Source organism: Orycteropus afer, unplaced genomic scaffold, assembly GCF_000298275.1.
Source record: "Orycteropus afer afer isolate SDZICR_OR568_19922 unplaced genomic scaffold, OryAfe1.0 scaffold00016, whole genome shotgun sequence".
Lineage (NCBI taxonomy): Eukaryota > Metazoa > Chordata > Mammalia > Tubulidentata > Orycteropodidae > Orycteropus > Orycteropus afer.
Genome location: NW_006921603.1, coordinates 8,844,116 through 8,863,250, shown reverse-complemented (window position 1 = coordinate 8,863,250; position 19,135 = coordinate 8,844,116). Strand labels below are relative to the sequence as shown.

The 19,135-nt window shown below is 41.7% G+C and overlaps 1 protein-coding gene across 1 annotated transcript in view; it reads right to left on the bottom strand.

The window, feature by feature from the left end:
• ARID5B (AT-rich interaction domain 5B) overlaps positions 1-11,194 on the bottom strand; it is a 209,976-nt gene extending 198,782 nt beyond the window's left edge. Inside the window, exons 1-2 of the mRNA XM_007958972.1 lie at positions 11,174-11,194; positions 10,487-10,741 (exon numbers count right to left, since the gene is read on the bottom strand). Coding sequence (XP_007957163.1) covers positions 10,487-10,741; positions 11,174-11,194 — 276 coding nt within the window. The remainder of the gene's footprint in view (positions 1-10,486; positions 10,742-11,173) is intronic.
• Positions 11,195-19,135: the final 7,941 nt, after the last annotated feature.

Genomic DNA, 19,135 nt, shown 5'->3' with positions numbered 1-19,135 from the left:
AAAGACAGGCATATGAGCTGAGTATTTCCATTTAAGAAGTTAAACTCCTTGGAGAGAACAATCATGGGAGAATAGAAAGGCTGTGCATGCACAGGGAGACAGCTTGGGGGGCAGGGGTGCATGGAGGGAAGGACACAGAGAAGAGGTAACTTTGGGGAGGAAGTGGGAGGAGAGCTGTTGCATTGTGGGAAATTTCAGTCAACATCATGAGACAAAGTGTATGTGAACTGCTAGATGGAAAGTGAATTTGCTCTATAAACTTTCACCAAAATCACAATAAGTAAGTAAATAAATATTTTTAAAACATGTATATACAGATACACCCTAGTGTGCAATGGTTAAGAGCTTGGCTGCTGACTGAAACTTGGCAGTTTGAACCTACCCAGCACCTCCATGGTAGAAAGACTTAGAGATCTGCTCCTATAAATATTACAGCTTAGAAAACCCTATGGGACAGTTCTACTCTGTCACATGAGTTGCTGTGAGGCAAAACTGACCCCAAAGCACCTAGCAACAACAACAACAAATATAAATGTGTGTTTGTGTGTGTGTGCTTATATATATCCACACACATATGTACATATAACGTGTATTTTTAAATACATTCCTCTCTTAAGAAAAATACACAGATGTAGCCAAGTTAAATTATTTGCAACTAGTTCTTTGTCTCTAGTTATACTGTGTTCTTTTATGCTGGTAAAATAACATGCTTTAACTAGCAAATATCTCTAAATAATTTACTTGCTTTTCAAATACAGTAATTCCCCCAGTTACGAATGGGCAACTTGTACTTCCCCTTTAATATTATATAAATTTGCCCTAATTTGAAATGATTGAACCAACCCCTACTCACAACAAATTCTTCATCACAATCACCTTTACTTGCTGCACATGCAGCTTTTAAATCATTGAAAAGACTTTGAGCCTTTTCATGCACTAAAGTAAGGCTAAGTATGAACTGTATGTACCTGTTCCAACTTACCTACAAATTTACCTTAAAGACACACTAAGGAACAGTCTCATTAGTAACCCAGGGACTGCCTGTACAACAAGACAATGGGGTCAATTTTTACATATATTTACCCAGCATGTATCCTGGGTCCTAAGCCAGACTCTCCCATTGTTCACTAACTATGGAAAGCTGTCCAACTCTTGCTGCCTTCCATAGCTGAGGGTGGGGGGCAAGTGGCTAGAACCTCAAAATCCAGTAGCAACATCTCATTTTGCAAGACCCCAGAAAACAAGTACATAGAGTTGTCCAGCCCAAGCTAGAACACATTTTGATGATCTCTAACCCAAGAAATGCAGAAGTGTACCAAGGACAAGTGGCACTAGGGTATGGCTGCAGGATGTAGGCACTCTTCGGACGCCTATTCTGCGCCCCCAACAGTGCGAATAAAAAAATGTAAGGTGCAATGTATGAGGCCTGTGAATCACAGGACCTCATCTAGGCTCTCTAGGGTTAAAACTGGGTGACGCACAGGCAGCACAAAGAAAGATGTTAAATCAAATGAGAATGACTGCTCCAGGACTGGAGGCGCTATTATTTTGAATAAGATTGAAAAGGCCAGAAAAAGCAATTCAAAAACATTTCAATTATGTATTTCCCAGAACTACATCTTTGAACAACTAATGCAAATGTTACCACCACAATAAAACTTCTTCCCACATAAAAGCATATAAAACAGGTTGAACAGCATATACTTTATATATCATATGCATATTTTTGACTATTAATAAAAAATTCAAATTCTATATATGCTTTACTCTCCTAAGCAATACAGTAATTATGATTAAGGGACAAGCAACACAAAAAGAGCCAATTTATCTTACTCGTGCTCAGGAATACTATTGTGTAACTAAGCAACTAAAGACAAAATATGGTCTAATTAATTCACTCCTATGCTTATTTAAAAGACACAATTAGAACATTTTTATTTTCCAGCCTGCACAGTAGCTCAACATGCTTGAGGGTGTAGAAAGCAAAGCCTATTATTCTCAAAGACAAGAGTTTAATGTTTAGTGCCACTGATCAGGCTTGGAATACAACTATGGGAGGAGGGGTGGGCTTCACAGCCCAGTATACTCAGAGCCATGAGAAAGGAAAGGTAGGGGGCAAAGATGTTTATGGGGTCTTTAGATTCACTAGCAACATGTGACCTCTGGGCATAAGGATGGAAGTGGGTCTGTGAACTTGATGGTCATATGCATGTGGACAGCAATAAGCCAGTGTGTGCCTATTTATACAGCCCCTAAGATCCTACTGAAATTCACATAATTAACCACCCATCCTAGTCTGCGAGATAAATGTCAAATATCCATCTTCAATGCTGCTAACAGTGCATCTGATTTTAAAAGCTGAATTAATTTACGCAAGTATGTGCTGGAGATTGATGCCATTAACATGATTCTAAAGCACCCTTTCAATAATAATCATCATCTGCATGTTTGAAATGTGTTGTCAATACTGACGCTCACAGTGCAGGATGTGAGTGACGCCCTCTGAGGGCTAAGACCTAGGTTCTAATCTCTAGTAAACCAGTTAGGAACACAGGCTGACCTGGTGCAAGGGCTCTGGAGCTCATTTCTCAAGAAATGCTGGAGTCCATGACCACATTTCTGAGGCAAATGTGTCCTTAAGCCAACAATCGATAAATTTATTTTAAATTTTTTTAAAAGCCAAGCCAACAGGGAATCACTAGCTACAATGTTATTCTGAGTAGAAGGTGGCAAATATCCAACTATCCTGGCTATAAAAAATGACAAGCAAATGCATTTGATTCGAGCAATTAAAGTCTGGATATTGGTTAAAACTAGACTTTGATAAATGAGCTTGAATCATATATCACTAGATGCCACTAAGAACAATGGTATGCTTTATTAATAATTAATAATGAAGTATTTACATGTATGGACTCTTGTACTTCATAAAAATAACATTTCCTTAGTATGTGCCTGACAGTCTAAATGTCAAGAGAGGTTTTAATTGCTTACAATTCTGACTTGCTATCAAACATGTGGCCTAGTTAAGACTTCAGCCTCAACAACATGCTGGTTTATATGAACTGTCAACCAACAGTCAGGTGAAAAGTGAGTCTTCTTCCCTTAAGTCTATCTAGTCTTTTCAAAGGTTCCTACCCCAAAAGCCTGACTTTGTATGGGGTGATGGCTAAAGACTGGAAATACACCCAAAGAGATAAAGATGTTGGTTCTAGCATGATCATTCAGTCCTAACTATTCATTAATCCTTTGCTAAATGCTCCTAAAAACAAACCTTCACTCATATTTTCACGTCCTACATTGCCAATGACTATGGATTACAGAGGAGGAACAAAAAGTGTGAGAAGGGGTGCCAGAGCTGGCCCATATGTGAATGATGGATCATAGGCCCTCTGCCACAAAGAAATTGGGCCAAGCTTAAAGAAAGGAGAGGGTAGGCAAGAAGGAATTTCAATGATGTCATTCAGTCATTCAATACATACTTAGTGAGTAGCACAGAATACTGTGAGGAACACAGGGGTGAATAAGACACAACCTTCTGCCCCTAATAGCATTACTGTAATTATGTGTGCTTGTGTGCATGTGTGTTAGGTAGGGGTGGTTGGCAAGGCAAAGTTGTATCAGACACAACTAATATAAGACACAATGTGCAAAGGACCGTAAGCTCCGTGAGGGCAGGGGTTCTTGTCCATCTCCTTCATTGCTGTATCCCCAGTTCCCAGAACAGGAGCTGGCACTTAGTAGGTACTTCCTAAATATGGGTTGAGTGAATGACAGTTCAGAGATGAAGACTGTGTTTTTTTAATTTCCAGAAAGATCAATAAAGGGTACAAATAGATGGTAACCATAATTATTCTCAACTTTAAGGAACACAGACTCATAAAGTCTGATGGCTTTTTGAATACTGACCAGGGTTTGTCTGTGGCACTGACCAGGAGGTTTTTTAGGGTAGGGGTTGTTCCCCTTCATCTTTACATCCCAGTCCCCAGCACACAGTAGGTCTTCAATCAACATCTGAGGAACTGAACAAATATTCTCTTACCAAAAACATGAGCCTTGCCTCCGAAGACATACTACATTTACTGTCAGCATAATTTACCAATGTGTTATACAGCATCTTATATTGTTTTTACATTGGTTTAACATATGTTGATCTCATCTTCCTATCAAGATTGGTAAGATTCTTGAGAAAAAGGGCCACATGACAGACTGCTTTGCATTCTCCTCTGAACCCAGTACAGTGCTAGGTTACTACTAAGAAAGTAGTTCTTCATTAACTCAAGACAGACCACCCAACACTGGCTGGAGCAGACTCTCACCCATACAAAATGGAGTTCTGTACAGCTCCCATTCCCCAAATCTTAACAACCTGGACCTGACTTTGAAGCAAATCAAGATTCATATATGTAAATGTTAATGGCAAAATATTAAGGCTAAATTATTTCTTACATTTCTAGATCTTGCCCTAAACTCAAAGAAAGAGAAACAGGTACACAGTCACATACTTTATTTTAAATCAACCCTGCAGGCCAGAGGTCGGCACTGTAAGGTGCCAGACAGTAAATATTTTCAGCTTTGTGGGCCATACAGTCTCTGTCAAAACTACTCAGCACTGTTGTTATAGCAAGAAACTAGCCACAGTCAATATGTAAAATGAATGACTATGTTACAATAAAATTTTATTTATAAAAACAAGTGGCAGGTGGGTCAGATTTGGCCCTCAGGTAGTAGATTGCAGACTCTTGTCAAATTCTAATAAATTCCCTTTGTGTCATTCATCACTTATCGACCTACTTCTAATGGACCTGCTAAGCAGAGAGAAAAGATATCCCTTTCTTAGCTTAAGATGATTCCTGAAGTAAGTAATCATCATTCTAATTACATTCATCATTCATTAAGCTCTCATGGATAGGTACTAAGCTAGTTGCCAGGCCCTTTTCATTATTATTTCTAATTTTCTCAGCAAGCCTGCAAGGTAGAGGCCATTAAACCCATTTTACGGATGAAGAAACTGAGGTTCAGAAAAGTTAGAAAATTGTCCCAGGTCAGTGAGGTCACTTAAAATGTCTCTGCAATCTCTCGAAAAAAGGGGGACAAAAAAAATCGGCTCATGGATGCAGACCAGGGCCTGCGCAGAGAAGAGTAAGTCCAAAACAGCACCTCTTTGATTCCGGAATGTGCTGGCTAACCCCAGACATGATAAAATCAGGCAATCTTTAAAAAAATCCTGCCAATCAAGTTCACAGAATATAAAAGGAAGAAAATGAAAATCCTTCAGAAGCCTTTTATTTTGGCCACACAGCCACATTCACCCTATGGCTAAAAAATAGCCTATTTGGGGGGGGGGAGGGACCTGGATTGGCCATGTGTTGTAGCAAACTAACCTAGATGCCACTCTTTCTCAGAGACAAGCTATCTTCAAGAAGGTCCATGATAGTGATCTCAAACTTCAGTGAGAAGTACGGTAATTATAATAGTCAAACATTACTGACATACCTCATATGCACCAACTTCAACTGTAAGCCTCATATGCACCAACTTCAACTGTAAGCACAGTACATGTATTAACTCATTGAAACCTTAAAAAAAAAAAAAAAAAGAAAGAAAGAAAAGGAGCTCTGGTAGCATAGTGGCTAAGGCACTTGACTGCTAACCAGAAGGCTGGCGGTTCAAACCCACCAGCCACTCCTTGAAAGGAAGATGGGGGAAGATGGGGCAATCTACTTCCGTAGTGATACTGCCTCGGAAACCCAAGGAGGGGTCTGCCTCGGAAACCCAAGGAGGGGTCGCTATGAGTCGGGTCCGACTCGACGGCACATAACAACAACAACATACTTCCATTCCACAGATGAGAAAATTGAGGCACAGATATTTTAGAACTTGCCTAAGATCACACAGCCAGGATGAGACTGCTTAAAATGTTTAAAATGCAGAATCCTGGGCTCCACCTCCAGAGATTCTAACTGAACTGATTGCAATAGGTACCTGGGAATCAGCATCTTTAACAAGCATCTCAGTAATGCTGGTGATCACCAGATATGGTGATGGCCAAACCACTTTCAGAAATCCTGGATGCATGCTAGATAGAGTCTGTAACACTCCAAGTATGCTTGATCTTGACCCCTGACATCTTTTCCTTAACCATATCTACAATTGCAAACCTTCTTATAGAATCCGGCTCATGGCTGGTCCTACTGAAAGCCAAGCTAACACATCTACCTATTTTACTGCCAATAAATTAAGCACTTGGCAATTTAAAATTGAATGTCATCAGAAGTTACCCAGTAACAGAACCAATTACCTACCTACTTTGCCATTTTCCTCCTCTGAAGAGCTACTAGCTGAATGTGGCAATTGTGGGTAATTACAGTACCGAAGACACTTAACTCCTTGCACGTGGCCCTGCTATTCACTTTCATGATAATTTAAGACAGTTTCATGATCAGGCCCTGTAACCTCCACACAAACATAAAAATTATTAAGTTCAATCATTGTTTATAATGCAAGAATATCTAGAGCAAAGGACACCATAATCGTAAGTCCTTTCTAGTTACATAGCATTTTAAAGTTTATAGAGCATTTTTGTCATATAATACATCTTGGTCTTCACAACATCCCACAGTCAGCCTTACTACAGTTCCCATTTTACAGCTGAAGAAACTGAGGCTCAGAGTGTTTCAGATTCAAGGTCAAATAGTAAGTTGCAGAATCAAAATGTGACTTGCTGGAATGCTTTTCCTCAACACCACTCTGCTAGCATTGGAAGCATATGGAGGCTGCAGTCTACATAAGTGTTTAAGTCATTTTCATAATTATTAAAACTAATAATAAATTGTTAGTGATTCATAATAAGATTATTCAAAATATAACTATTACTGTTATATTTTACTGGCTAGAAATAGTTGTATTTTATAAAATAAGAATGGCTCTGCTACCTAAATATCTGGTGACCTTTGGCAGAGCCTACTGACTAGTCAACAGTTCTAAAATATACAAGGGGCTGTCCATATTATCCCATGCTTCTAGTATATAACATAATGCATTCAGTCTCTGGTTTTAAGGATAAGTTTCAGTGGAATAACATATACCCCAAAACCAAAAACCAAAACCTGCTGCTGTCCAGTCAATTCTGACTCATAGTGACCCCCTTGGGTTTTTGTGGTGATAAATCTTTATGGAAGCAGATTGCCTAGTCCTGCTTCCAAAGAGAGGCTGGTGGATTTGAACCACCAACCTTTAGGATAGCAGTCAGATGCCTTAGGCACTGTGCTACCAGAGCTCCTAATGTATATACAGACACACACAAAGGTAAGCTTGAGGAGGTCTCGGTTCAGCCTGGTGACCTCTGACAAACCACATAGCCTCTGCAAGCCTATGTCTCCAACCAGAAAATGGGAATATAAAGTCCTGCCTTAACCAGCCTCATAAAATTATCACAAGGGTCAATGAGAAAATATTCCCCCAAAAAACCTCTGAAAGGCATAACAAACCACACAGGATGCTATTTTTAATCTTACACAATTATCGATTTTCTGTTTTCACAACTGACGTCTTTACATTGCAAGAAATCATGAAAAGACAGAATGATTATCTTAAACCAAAAAAAGCATTCTGAGTCCTGGCTGTCCTTTTGAAATGGATGCTGATGTCAGCTCAATCAAGAAATTATTAACCTCCATTTGGTTACTTAAAATAAACTGTGCTGGCTGATTAAATGTGCTGAACATTTCCTCCAAGTAACAGTGGACATCACCAAGAAACCCTTCCCTTTCGGTTACAGACTGCAAACAGCAAATGCATCATTCAAAACTATTTAAAAGCAATAATAAAAATCATTTCAATGTATATAAACAAGTTAATGGAGTAACTGAAAACAAAGCAAATTTCTTAATGAGAGGGCCCTGTTGCCCCCTTTAGGTGCCGGCAGTAAATGCTGGTTTCTGTAGCCTCTCCTCTGGAGGAGACTGCTGCTGTTCAGCTAATGAATGACTAACTTAGGCCAGGGGGGAAATGACATCACCAGGGTGGAAAACCGATCTGCATTGGGAAACTTTCTACCTGCTTTACATTTGTCATAATTATTTTGCACAATGCAGCCTGCATTTGCATAATTTTGAGGCGTGTCATTATCGCAATTGAAAATTGTTTTAATATGGCTGAATAATTCACAATGACATCAGCCAAAGTCCTAATGAAATATACAAGTATAATCATACAGCTAATTACCAGCCGTTAGCATTAAAAAACAAATCATGCATAATATTAGACGATGTATATGCAGCTGAGGATTATAAATAGAGCCATCTCCCTCCGCAAACCCCCTAGAGTTTACTTTTAAATGGCAAGATTAATTTTCTCAGGTATGGCTCATACAGCAGTGAAGAAATGCACCGATCATTACAATGGTTCTCTTTCAATTCCCCATAATGAACTATTAAAAAGAAATCGTGTATTTAAAAATGTATCTATTCACTACCTGCAATTCTAGCAGATGCAACCTTCAGTTAATACAGCTTTTATTCTTAAGTCAGATTCACTCTTTAATTACAACACCAGATATGAAAACTGGATCAGGTGAGGTCAACTCGGGGTCTTTAAACAATATTCCAATTTCAATTCCAAAAACAAACAAACAAAAAAGTGACCACAAAATATCTCATAAAACACTGAATAATTTCCTCCTGGGTTTAGTCAAAAGTCCATTAGGCACTGCCTCTTTTTTAGATATTTAATCCTTCCCTTTTCCAGATCACAGGCCATGTTGAAGTAATAAATTTGAAAAGCAAATAATAAGAAATCAGGAGGGGGAGGGGGAGGAAGACAGCTGCGCAGGAAAGTTGGGTCGGGGGAGGGGGCCGAGCGAGACCTTGGGAGGGGGAACGAGCTCAACCTGTTGGTAGGTTGCAGGATTTTCACAGTATTTCCAAACAACACCTTTGTAAATTGCAAGCGGATGTCGGGAAATATGAACGTTTAAAACCCAAAGCTGATCGGGAGGGCGGGGGGGGGGGGCGTGCAGTTGGAGGAGGAAGGTGGGGCTTATTTCCGAAGAGGCAGATTCGAGGGCGAACGTTTTGACGAACTCCAGTAATTAACCGGCATAGACCACTGAAGGGTAATTCGATCCTGGGGAGAGGGGGAGGACTGGCGATGCCAAAAGTACAATCAACTCCATCAGAAAAAGGAATCCGGGAAGGGCTGGCAGCTCAGAGCCCCGCGATGAGTTCAACGGAGTAACATTCATTTAACAAAAAGATCCTTACACCTACCTCGAAAGCTCGGGAACCTGGCACCGAGCTAGCTGCCCTCAAAAGTCCTAGTTTGATTACCCTGCTCTCGCTTGGGCAACACAAAGCCTTGCCAGGCAGACGTGCGCCCTCCCTCCCCCGCCGCGCCGTGCACACCAGCGCCCCAAAATAGTTCCCCCGGTAGGTACCACTGCGCTGAGGTCGGTCAGCTGACGAGGGGAGCCCGCAGAACTGCGGTCACACATGAAATGACAGAGCCGGAGGGAGGCGGCCGCCCTGGCGCCCAGTGACAGCGGGCTCACCTCGGGCGTCCTCCCGGGAGCGCGGCGAGCGCCCCCCCGGCCGCCCAGAAACGTGCCGGGGGAGGCTGTGTCCCTCCCCACCCTCCCTGGAGCGCTGTCTGGGCGCTGCAAACGCTGGACCTGCAGGGCCAGTGGGCAAGCACACACCCCTCTGCTCTCCCCTCCCCCGCCTCCGTCCCACACACCCCCAAATATTGTGCTGGAAGGGGTCCACTTTGCGTGGAGTAATTTCAAACTAGAACATCAAATGGCTTGTTGGGGAGGGGGGAGGAGGGGGCGAGAGATAGTTGTTAATGCTTAACGTGTTTGTGCCGGTTACACGACCGCTTTGAAATCCGCCCGGGCAGATCTGCAAGTTATTTGAATGTATTATTCCAGTACCTGTCATTTATCACTTTATTCAACACGTCTTTGCCAACTCAATAGCTTTTGATCTCACTCTGCCTCCATTTCGTAATTTCCGCCCTCTTAAACATATCAAATACTTACTTTTAAAAAGTGAACAATATCGAAACCCACCGAAAGAAATCCACCCAGCCACGACCGAGCCAGACAAGAAGGTAAATTTTCAAAAGACAAAAAATATTTTAAAAATTAAAAAAAGGGCATGTGATGTTCAAGCAGCAGTAGGGAAGCGAACGATCTGACACACACACACACACACACACACACAGATCCTTGAACAAAACCCTTCTCGAACAAGTTATTTGATCTTGACTAAAATCAGCAGTTGGATCCTCTTTGTAAAGCTGACAGCCAAACTCTGACAATGGCAAAATACTCGAGCCCCAGCTAGTGGCGCTACCCCTTTAAAAAAGGAGTCGATCTTGCTCGCCTGCAGAAGTGAATACAGTATTTTCAAGCTTGCCCTGTAATAAGCATTACTAAGGGGAAAAAATAATAAAGAAAGAAAAGAGGGAGAGATAGGTTTACCACCTCGCCATGGTCGCTATTTCTGCCCTGGGGAGTGTCTTCTGGGAGGAAATAAAGTTTAGAGCTGGATAAAAGTTGCCGGCTGGTCCTCTCTTCCCACAACAGCTGGAGCTCCGCTATGCAAATCGGATCCTTTGGCGTACATCTTACAAAGAAAAAGTCGCCAAGGGACAAAATTCTTGGTTTGCCTTCAAGGTGGAATTGAAAAGCCTTGTAGAAAATGTAAGGTCCGTGCAAGCCACACGGTGAGCCGACCCACTGCAGGGGGAAAAAAAGGCACCAAATAAATAATGTAGCCATCAGAGCACATACATCTATTCCCAGACAAATTTACACACAGACATCACACTCTTAATACAGACGACCCAACAGATATAACGCTGGGTGGAAAATAACAGAGCCCACAAATTTTCTGCCTGCCTTAAAAAAATAAAAAATAAAAAACTCCAGGGCCCCCCACCCGCCACCCCTCCCCATCTCCCTATTTGAGGTGGTAAAATTACGTTATATATGTATGAGCAGTGCAGGGATTTTTTAAAACAATAAAAATGATTTTGGGAGATGCAGAGGGTAAAAGTTTGGTGAAAAGTTTGTGGGGGGTGTGGGTGGGTGCAGAGGTGTGGGTGAGCTGGGGGGTTGGGGGGTGCCGGGGGGGTGCCGGGATCGGAGGAGCGGAGGAGAGCGAAATACCTGGAGTGAGTTGGGCTCCATCTCGACGTTCTGAATTGATTGAACTCAACATTCTCTCCAAACTTGTTGGCTTGAATGGATTGCATCAGGTCCTGGCAGGGAAAAACATTCTCTGCCTTCAGCCGGCGTAATGTCTCAATATAAAACTGAGCTCTTGCCTCCTCTCCGGCGCAAAAATGATTGAAAATATGTCCTAATATTTCTCTGATGACTCAATTTTCAGCTCCTGTCAAAACTGTGTGGGTTTCTTTCCAAATGTGGGTTGATCAAATTCATAATCGGGAGAAAGGCTCCCTCCGATCTCGGCGGGAAGCGGATGGATCAAGGCAAAAAACATACAGGAAGATTTGTAAAAATAAAATCCACTCTAAAACTATGTGAACATGCTATCTCCCTCTTCCCAATCTCCCAAGTCTAGATGTGTCATCTAATGAAATTTTTGGAGAAGCCGAGGACCAGTAAGCTCCGCTGTGCATCTGACAGGACCTGCTTGTATATGTCTAATATAAAGAACATTTCCTGCAGAGATTCCGGGGCGCTGCTCCTCTTTCTAATGCTCCTTAGCAGATTTGCTGTTATTAGACATGTAGATTTGTTTGATAGTTAAATTACGCTTCCTCACTGCCATGTTTTCGAGAACTAATCTGTTAAATTATCTTTTGATGCCTATTTACATGGAAGGGAAAAGTGGGTTATCGATTATATAAACATATAAATATTAATGCATTTGTTCGCTTCGCAAAAAAAAATACTCAGCAAAAAAAAAAAAAAAAGAAAGACAAGTGAGCAGTGCACACACATCTCAGGATTTTGCGAACAATATTGAACGGACAGCGACTGCATTTAGGGACTGGAACAATAAACGATGCATGATAAATCAATAAATGCGAGCAGCGAGTCTGCTCGGAATATGAATTCAGGCTCCCGGTTCTGAGTGTGCATTCTTTAATTTTGAAGTATATACACTAGTACGTGTTTACAATGCTGATGGACGCCAAGGGCGCTCTCAAATGATAATGTGTTTATATAACCCAGCGCTACAGGAATAATATACCGACTCCTACCCCACCCCCACTCCCTCCCCCGCCAAAAAAAAAAAAAAAAAGGGAGGGGAGCTTCCTCAATAATAGTTTGAAACTGAAAAAAATCCATCTGCAAACTAGTTAAATACAACCAGAAATTAAGCTGTTGAAAACCGAGGGCATGAACCGTAAGACAATAAAGGCTTTAAATGTGTATATTTATTGTTCTGGAGCCCTGGAGCATTGCGAGGTTTGCATGCACGGCTATTATGCAAACACAGAGAAACTTAAGAGCGACAGAACAAGGAACAGGCAGAGACTGCAAAGCCCTCGCTCGCTCCGACCCAGCTGCCGGTCCTCCGCTAGGCTAGATTGCATTTTCGCAGTGTTGATGTAAAATGGTGTACTCGCTTCCCCCACGCTCCCCCACCCCCTTCGCCGCTCTCCTCCCACTTCTTCCAGCACCCCCCCCCCCGGATTTTATTATATTGGCACCAATCTTTCCAAAGTGGGTCTGGCATGCTAAAAAAGTAAACATGTAATATGTGGGGAATAAGGTCTGTATAGTATGACAGTTGAAACTTGATCTGTGATAAAATTACAGGATGTTGAAATTACTAGTAAGCTATTTTTAACGCTTTCGCAACGTTTCACCTCTAGTCACAGCATCTAGTTGAAACAGGATTACTTTAATGAAAATTATATTCACATGGCTGAAGTTAATACACCCGACAGAGCACAAATGCCTTATATTCAGTGACTTGAGGTGGAAAGACCCTCTGTGTGTATTTTTATGCCTTTTCATAACGTCTGCGTCCGCTGCAGTAAGAATTAGGGCACTTAAACATTATCTAAACCACATTTTTGATTCAGAACATGGGGAAGTAATAAAAGGCAAGATCTATCTCGTTTCTACACACACAGAGATAAACGAAAGAAAATGGCAGATCCTCCAATTACAATAAGTAATAAAAGCCCATGCCAAAGAGCTGGTATTGTGAAAGCTGTCGAAAACTATTTTAATAATTTAAAGTAATATCACAACTCTGCACCATTGAGGAAGACAGTGTAACAATTCGCAGTCTCCCATCTTTTGCATTAGCCAAATTATGACTTGCACATCACTCTTTAATTATCTTCCTTGAAATTTCATCTGATCTTCCTATTTTATAAACATGGGTTACAAAGAGAAATTACAGCTCTCTCGCTCTTTTTAACTTTATGATGCATACTGCAGACGTTTGATTAGAATAACCCATTTTGCTCATTTTTTTACATATGAATGGAATTGACTGAAGGGAATTTTAATGTATTAAAAAAAAAAAAAAAAAAAAAGCCACGAATGGTGCCTAAGGCTCTCTTAGTCTCTGTCCTGTTAGCATAAATACATACATCCAATTCAAGAAATCCTATATTAAAAAACTTAAGTTGCAGTATTTTGCCAAGATCATATTTGAGATCGACTGAGTCAGTTCCTGTATGACCAATGCAGCAGCACTTATGCAGGAAACCTCAACAAAATGCCTGAGGGTATCCCTCGATTGTATATCAAATCTCTCTCTTTAAAAGTACACAGCTCTTTACAGCATCTAAGCAACTTCTATCTGTGGTGCCATAAGTCTTTAAGTGTCTATAAGGCACTTCATCTAATTAGAAACCTGTTTCTATGTTTCTTCAAGGTAGGCGCTGAACTAGGCTGCATGCTGCATAATCTCTCTTCTCGTAAATTCCCCGATAAGGTTTTTGAGATGTTAACAATTGCAGAGATCTAGGTCTGAATATTTCTGAATATCTGCAGTCTTGTAGTCAGATGAATGCTAAATTTCAAAACTGAATCACAGGGGTATCTTCCCCTTCTTTTTAGCACTTCTTTCTACCACCACCACCACCGCCCCCATGACCATAATAAATCTAATAAATCAAACCTCTGATCCAATCCTGGGAATGGCTTTTAAAATTACAGATCACAATGGTGTGTGTTTACAAAAAAAAAAAAAAAAAAAAAACCTTCTATATATTACCTCTTCTTTAATGTGATGCTTGGTAGGCACCTGTAAATTATCTGTGTAGCAAATATCCATACAAAGAAAGTTTCAATTAAGATAAGGAGATTGTATTGAAACAGTTCTTTGAAGTAATGTAGTTAATAGCCTGTTTGATTTCTGCTAGTGAGAGAGTAATAACGTGGATTCAAGGCTCCATCAATCACAGAGCAGATGTAAGACTTGAGACACCGACACCCAGGGGAATAGAAGCAAACTCCTGCAGTGCAGGGTCCCTGGGCTAATGTAAAGTAAATACTCATAAACAGATTGAATGTGGTAAGAAGACAATCCATTCAGGACAGTTATAATCATGAAAGCAACTGCTTTATTTATCTATTTTTTAAAAAAAGCTTGTAGCTGAGACTTGTGTATAAAAGAAGATTGGGGAGGGGGATGTAGTATATGTTTATATGACCCACTATTTCTGGGCTGTTTCTTGTACTGAAACAGAGGAACCTATACTCACACATCTATATTCCTGTTGTTTTGCAAGCCAAAAATCTAACCCTGTTTAAAATTATCTGGTTTATTTAAAAGGTAAAAATGTAAAAAATCATCCTCATCCCTCAAGGAGTGGGGGAGGCAGTGGACACATAATTCAGTGTCTCTGAATCGTTTCATAAAGGATCAGACGGATTAAGTTAGTTGCAAAAACCAGCAGTGACATAATTAGGCAGCTTGAACTATAATAAACAGGATCATAAAAAAAAAAGATAAATAAAAAGTACAGTTTGAAGAAAGAGGGCAACCATTTCGAAAATGCAAAGCTCTCTGCGCATCCTAAGGCCTCCCCCTCCCCCAAATTGCAAAAGACAACTGAAGCATTTTTGACCTTGGCTACAATAATACTTCATGTTTTAGCACTTTAGTCAGCATTTTATCTACTAATTGCTACACACTACCGCATGTGGCTCGAATCTGCCACTGCAGCTTTCTTTCATTGGTGAGTGAATTGCTTGATAAAGACTGAGAATTCAACCTGGCTGTTTCCTTGCTTGCTCCCCTCAACTCACCAACCCCCCTTCCCTTTTTTTTTCTTTCTTCCCCTTCCCCTCCTCCAGATAGAAGCTGCTAATTTTTCCAGAAAATACTGCGTGGATCAGAACAGGGACGATGTATGGCTCCCTAATCTCCTTCCAGCGGTTAAACTCGGGCCTCTTAGGCGATTGGGAGGCAAAACGGGAATACCGAGAGGGGGGGCTGAAGGGTGCAAAACGCGGGGGGTAAAGGGGACTTCGGGGACTTTTGGCGGACTTGATACGAGATGATTCTGCATATTGGTCTCTTGGCTAATTCATCCCTGCTTGAAAGTCCATGGGGTACCATGCTGCCCACCTGGGGACCTCGGGTTAGGGCCTCTCCTCCTTCTCGTTTGGTCAAGAAGTGGGGTGCGAAGGGGCAGTCCGGGAGTCTGCGACTCATTCGTGGACTAGAAAGCCATCACTATCTAAGGGTTAGCCACCGCCTGGTTCCCTCCTCCTCCAAGCCTGGCGCCATCATGGGGAGGTGGGTGGGTGGCGTTATTAATAAGGCGGCCTCCAGCAGAGCTGGCTCGCGGAGTCTTAGAGCAACAAGTCTATTGGTTTTAAAGAGGATAAACCAGGTTATACGGGTCATTGCTTTCGAGGAGACCTCTAGTGGTCAAAGATTGAGCTACATCTTAAATTTAGGGCTCTTATTTTTGGGAGCTCTGGTAGCATAGTGGCTAAGACACTTGCCTGCTAACCAGACGGCTGGTGTTTCAAACCCACCAGCCACTCCTCGGAAGGAAGGTTGGGCAATCCTACTTCCGTAGTGATACTGCCTCGGAAACCCAAGGAGGGGTCGCTATGAGTCGGGGCCGACTCGACAGCACACAACAACAACAGGCCAGAAATTCAAGCCGGACTCAGAAGACCTGGAATGAGGGAAATCATTGTTGATGTCAGATGGATTTTGGCTGAAAGCAGAGAATACCAGAAAACAGTTTATCTGTGTTTTATTGACTATGCGAAGGCGTTTGACTGTGTGAATCATAACAAAGTATGGATAACATTTGAAAGTATGAGAATACCAGAACACTTAATTGTGTTAATATGGAACTTGTACATAGACCAAGAGGCAGTTGTTTGAACAGAATAAGAGCTCTGGTAGCATAGTGGCTAAGACACTTGCCTGCTAACCAGACGGCTGGTGGTTCAAACCCACCAGCCACTCCTCAGAAGGAAGGTTGGGCAATCCTACTTCCGTAGTGATACTGCCTCGAAAACCCAAGGAGGGGTCGCTATGAGTTGGGGCCGACTCGACGGCACATAACAACAACAACAACAACAATGTGGTTTAAAGTCAGGAAATATGTGTACCAGGATGGTATCCTTTCACCATACTTATTCCTTGTGTATGCTGAGCAAATAATCCAAGAAGCTGGACTTTATGACAAAGAAAAAGGTATCAGGATGGGAGGAAGACTGATAACCAACCTTCAGTATTCAGATAACACCATCTGCTTGCTGCAAGTGAAGAGGACTTCAAGTACTTATTGATGAAGATCAAAGACTATAGCCTCAGTATGGGTTACACCTCAACATAAAGAAAGCGAAAATCCTCACAACTGAACAACGAATAAGGAAGACTAAAGAAAAATTGATGCCATTGAATTCTGGTGTTGGTGAAGAATATTGAACATGCCATGAACTACCAGAAGGGCAATCAAATCTATCTTGGAAAAAGTACAGCTTGAATGTTCTTTGAAGGCCAGGATGGCAAGACTTGTGTCATGTACTTTGGACATATATCAGAAGGGACCAGTTCCTGGAGGGCATCATGCTTGGTAACACAGAGGGTCTATGGAAAAGAGGACGGCGCTCAATGAGGTAAACTGACACAGTGGCTGCAACAATGGGCTCAAGCGCAGCGACACTGGTGAGGATGGTGAGGGACCAGGCAGTGTTTCAGCCAGTTGTGCATAGGGTCACTATGACCCCAACTGGACTCCATGGCATCGGGCTTTAAATTAGTCCTCTGTCCTGGGGATAGGGCTCCAGCTCAGGTTCCAGGAGTAAAGGCTGGTGGTCACTTTGGAGGGGCAGGGACGGGAACAGATTTCTCAGGGATTTTAAGCCAGAGCCAAAGAGGCACAGGGACTAACAGCAAGTCATCCCCCGGGAAAAATGATGCCCTTTGTGGGCTTCAGAGGCCCCAGGTTCCTCCGGTCTTGATAAGTATGGGAACTTCTTATCTGTTTTTCACCAGGGTCTGAGATTAATCATGTATTCTCAGGGAAGCTGGATTAAATGTGCCCATGCCATTTTGAATTACAATAGCAATGCTGAGTCTTTAGTTTTCCTAATTTGTTTGTAAATTAAAGCCAAGTCCCACTTCTTCACCCCAATTACAAATATACCCAAACACCCTTAATTTTAAACAAAATTCATTGCTTTCAAGTGCCCTTGACATTTATGCTTTATTTAGTCTAGAAATAACTAAGCTGCTCTTTTTTTTCTTCTTCCTTTTTTTTTTAAAATATTACATGCATCAAAGAGGTGTATATGACTCTTGACTAAATTGTGGCCTTGTCCCTTTATCCAGAATACCACAGTATTCCATCTCAGGTGACAGGGTGGTAGAAGAAAGGGTAATGATGACTCATAGGCTCCTTGCTCTTTAGCTTCATTTGTGATCCACATATCAATAAAGTATTTGATCAAACTGCTCCCCAACATGGCATTTTAAGAAATTGCTGGAAATAGAGCAAAGAAGAATGAAGAAAATGAAAATTCATGGAAACAATTAGTCCTAGTGACTGGTACACCATTTGATCTGCAGCCTATACAACTATGAGACCAGAAGAACTAGATGATGCCCGGCTAACACTGTCATTCACTTGGAAGGCGATCTATGTAGGAGATCCTTGATAGAGAGGGAGAACAATGTGAAACAAAACTCAAAATCATTTGGAGGGGAAAAAAAAGAGGGGGGGGACCAGGTTTGCTGGTCCGATAGAGCCTGGTGGAACCAATGAGACTATGGCCCCTAGTTGCCCTTCAGGTCTGGAATTGAACCCACACCTGTGGTTTCCAGCCAAACAAAAGTCAGGCATATGAGTTGATTATTCTCCAAGGAGAGAATAATCATGGGAGAAAGAAGGGCTGCTTATGCACAGGGAGACAGCTCAGGGGGCAGGAGTACATGGAGGGATGAACACAGGGAAGAGGTAACTATGGGGAGGAAGTGGGAGGGGAGCTGCTGCATTGTGGTAAATTGTGGTCAATGTCATGAGACAAGGTATATGTGAACTGCTGTGTGGAAAGTGAATTTGCTCTGTAAATCTTCACCCAAATCACAATTAAAAGAAAAAAAAGAAAGAAATTGCTGGAAATAACTATCTTAGGTCATACTAAAAGCTGAGGTCCCAGTCATCTGAGGATATCAAAACATCTTGCCATACCTGATTTTAAAGAAAGAAGACAAGAAAATGTATAGACATTGAGTCTTAGCTCCTTTGGGGGGGGGCGGGGGGGGTCCTATACTTCCTGCTAAAAATTTCTTTGTGTAGCTTCAGGTAGACGTTAATGATGCCTTGTATTTATTTGGTGATTTATAACAGAAAATTACTTGACAAGCATTAAGTAACTCATTACTTAGAAGCAGAGGGGGTACGGTAGGTAAATCACTAGCATGACAGCCAAGGCAACCATTCTTCACTGATTTTCCATGTCTCCATGTCCATGGCTATAATTATCTTCAGGATCCAGTCCCTAATTCTGGCTTTATTGGAGTTTCTCAGATAACTGTGGCAGAATTATCCAGCTTGATCATCTGTACAGTGGCCAGCTCCTGTGCTGTGTCATCAACCAAACCCACAGAAGCACCAGCAAGTCCCTTGACTGCCTCCACCTTCACTGTGCTATGTCAAA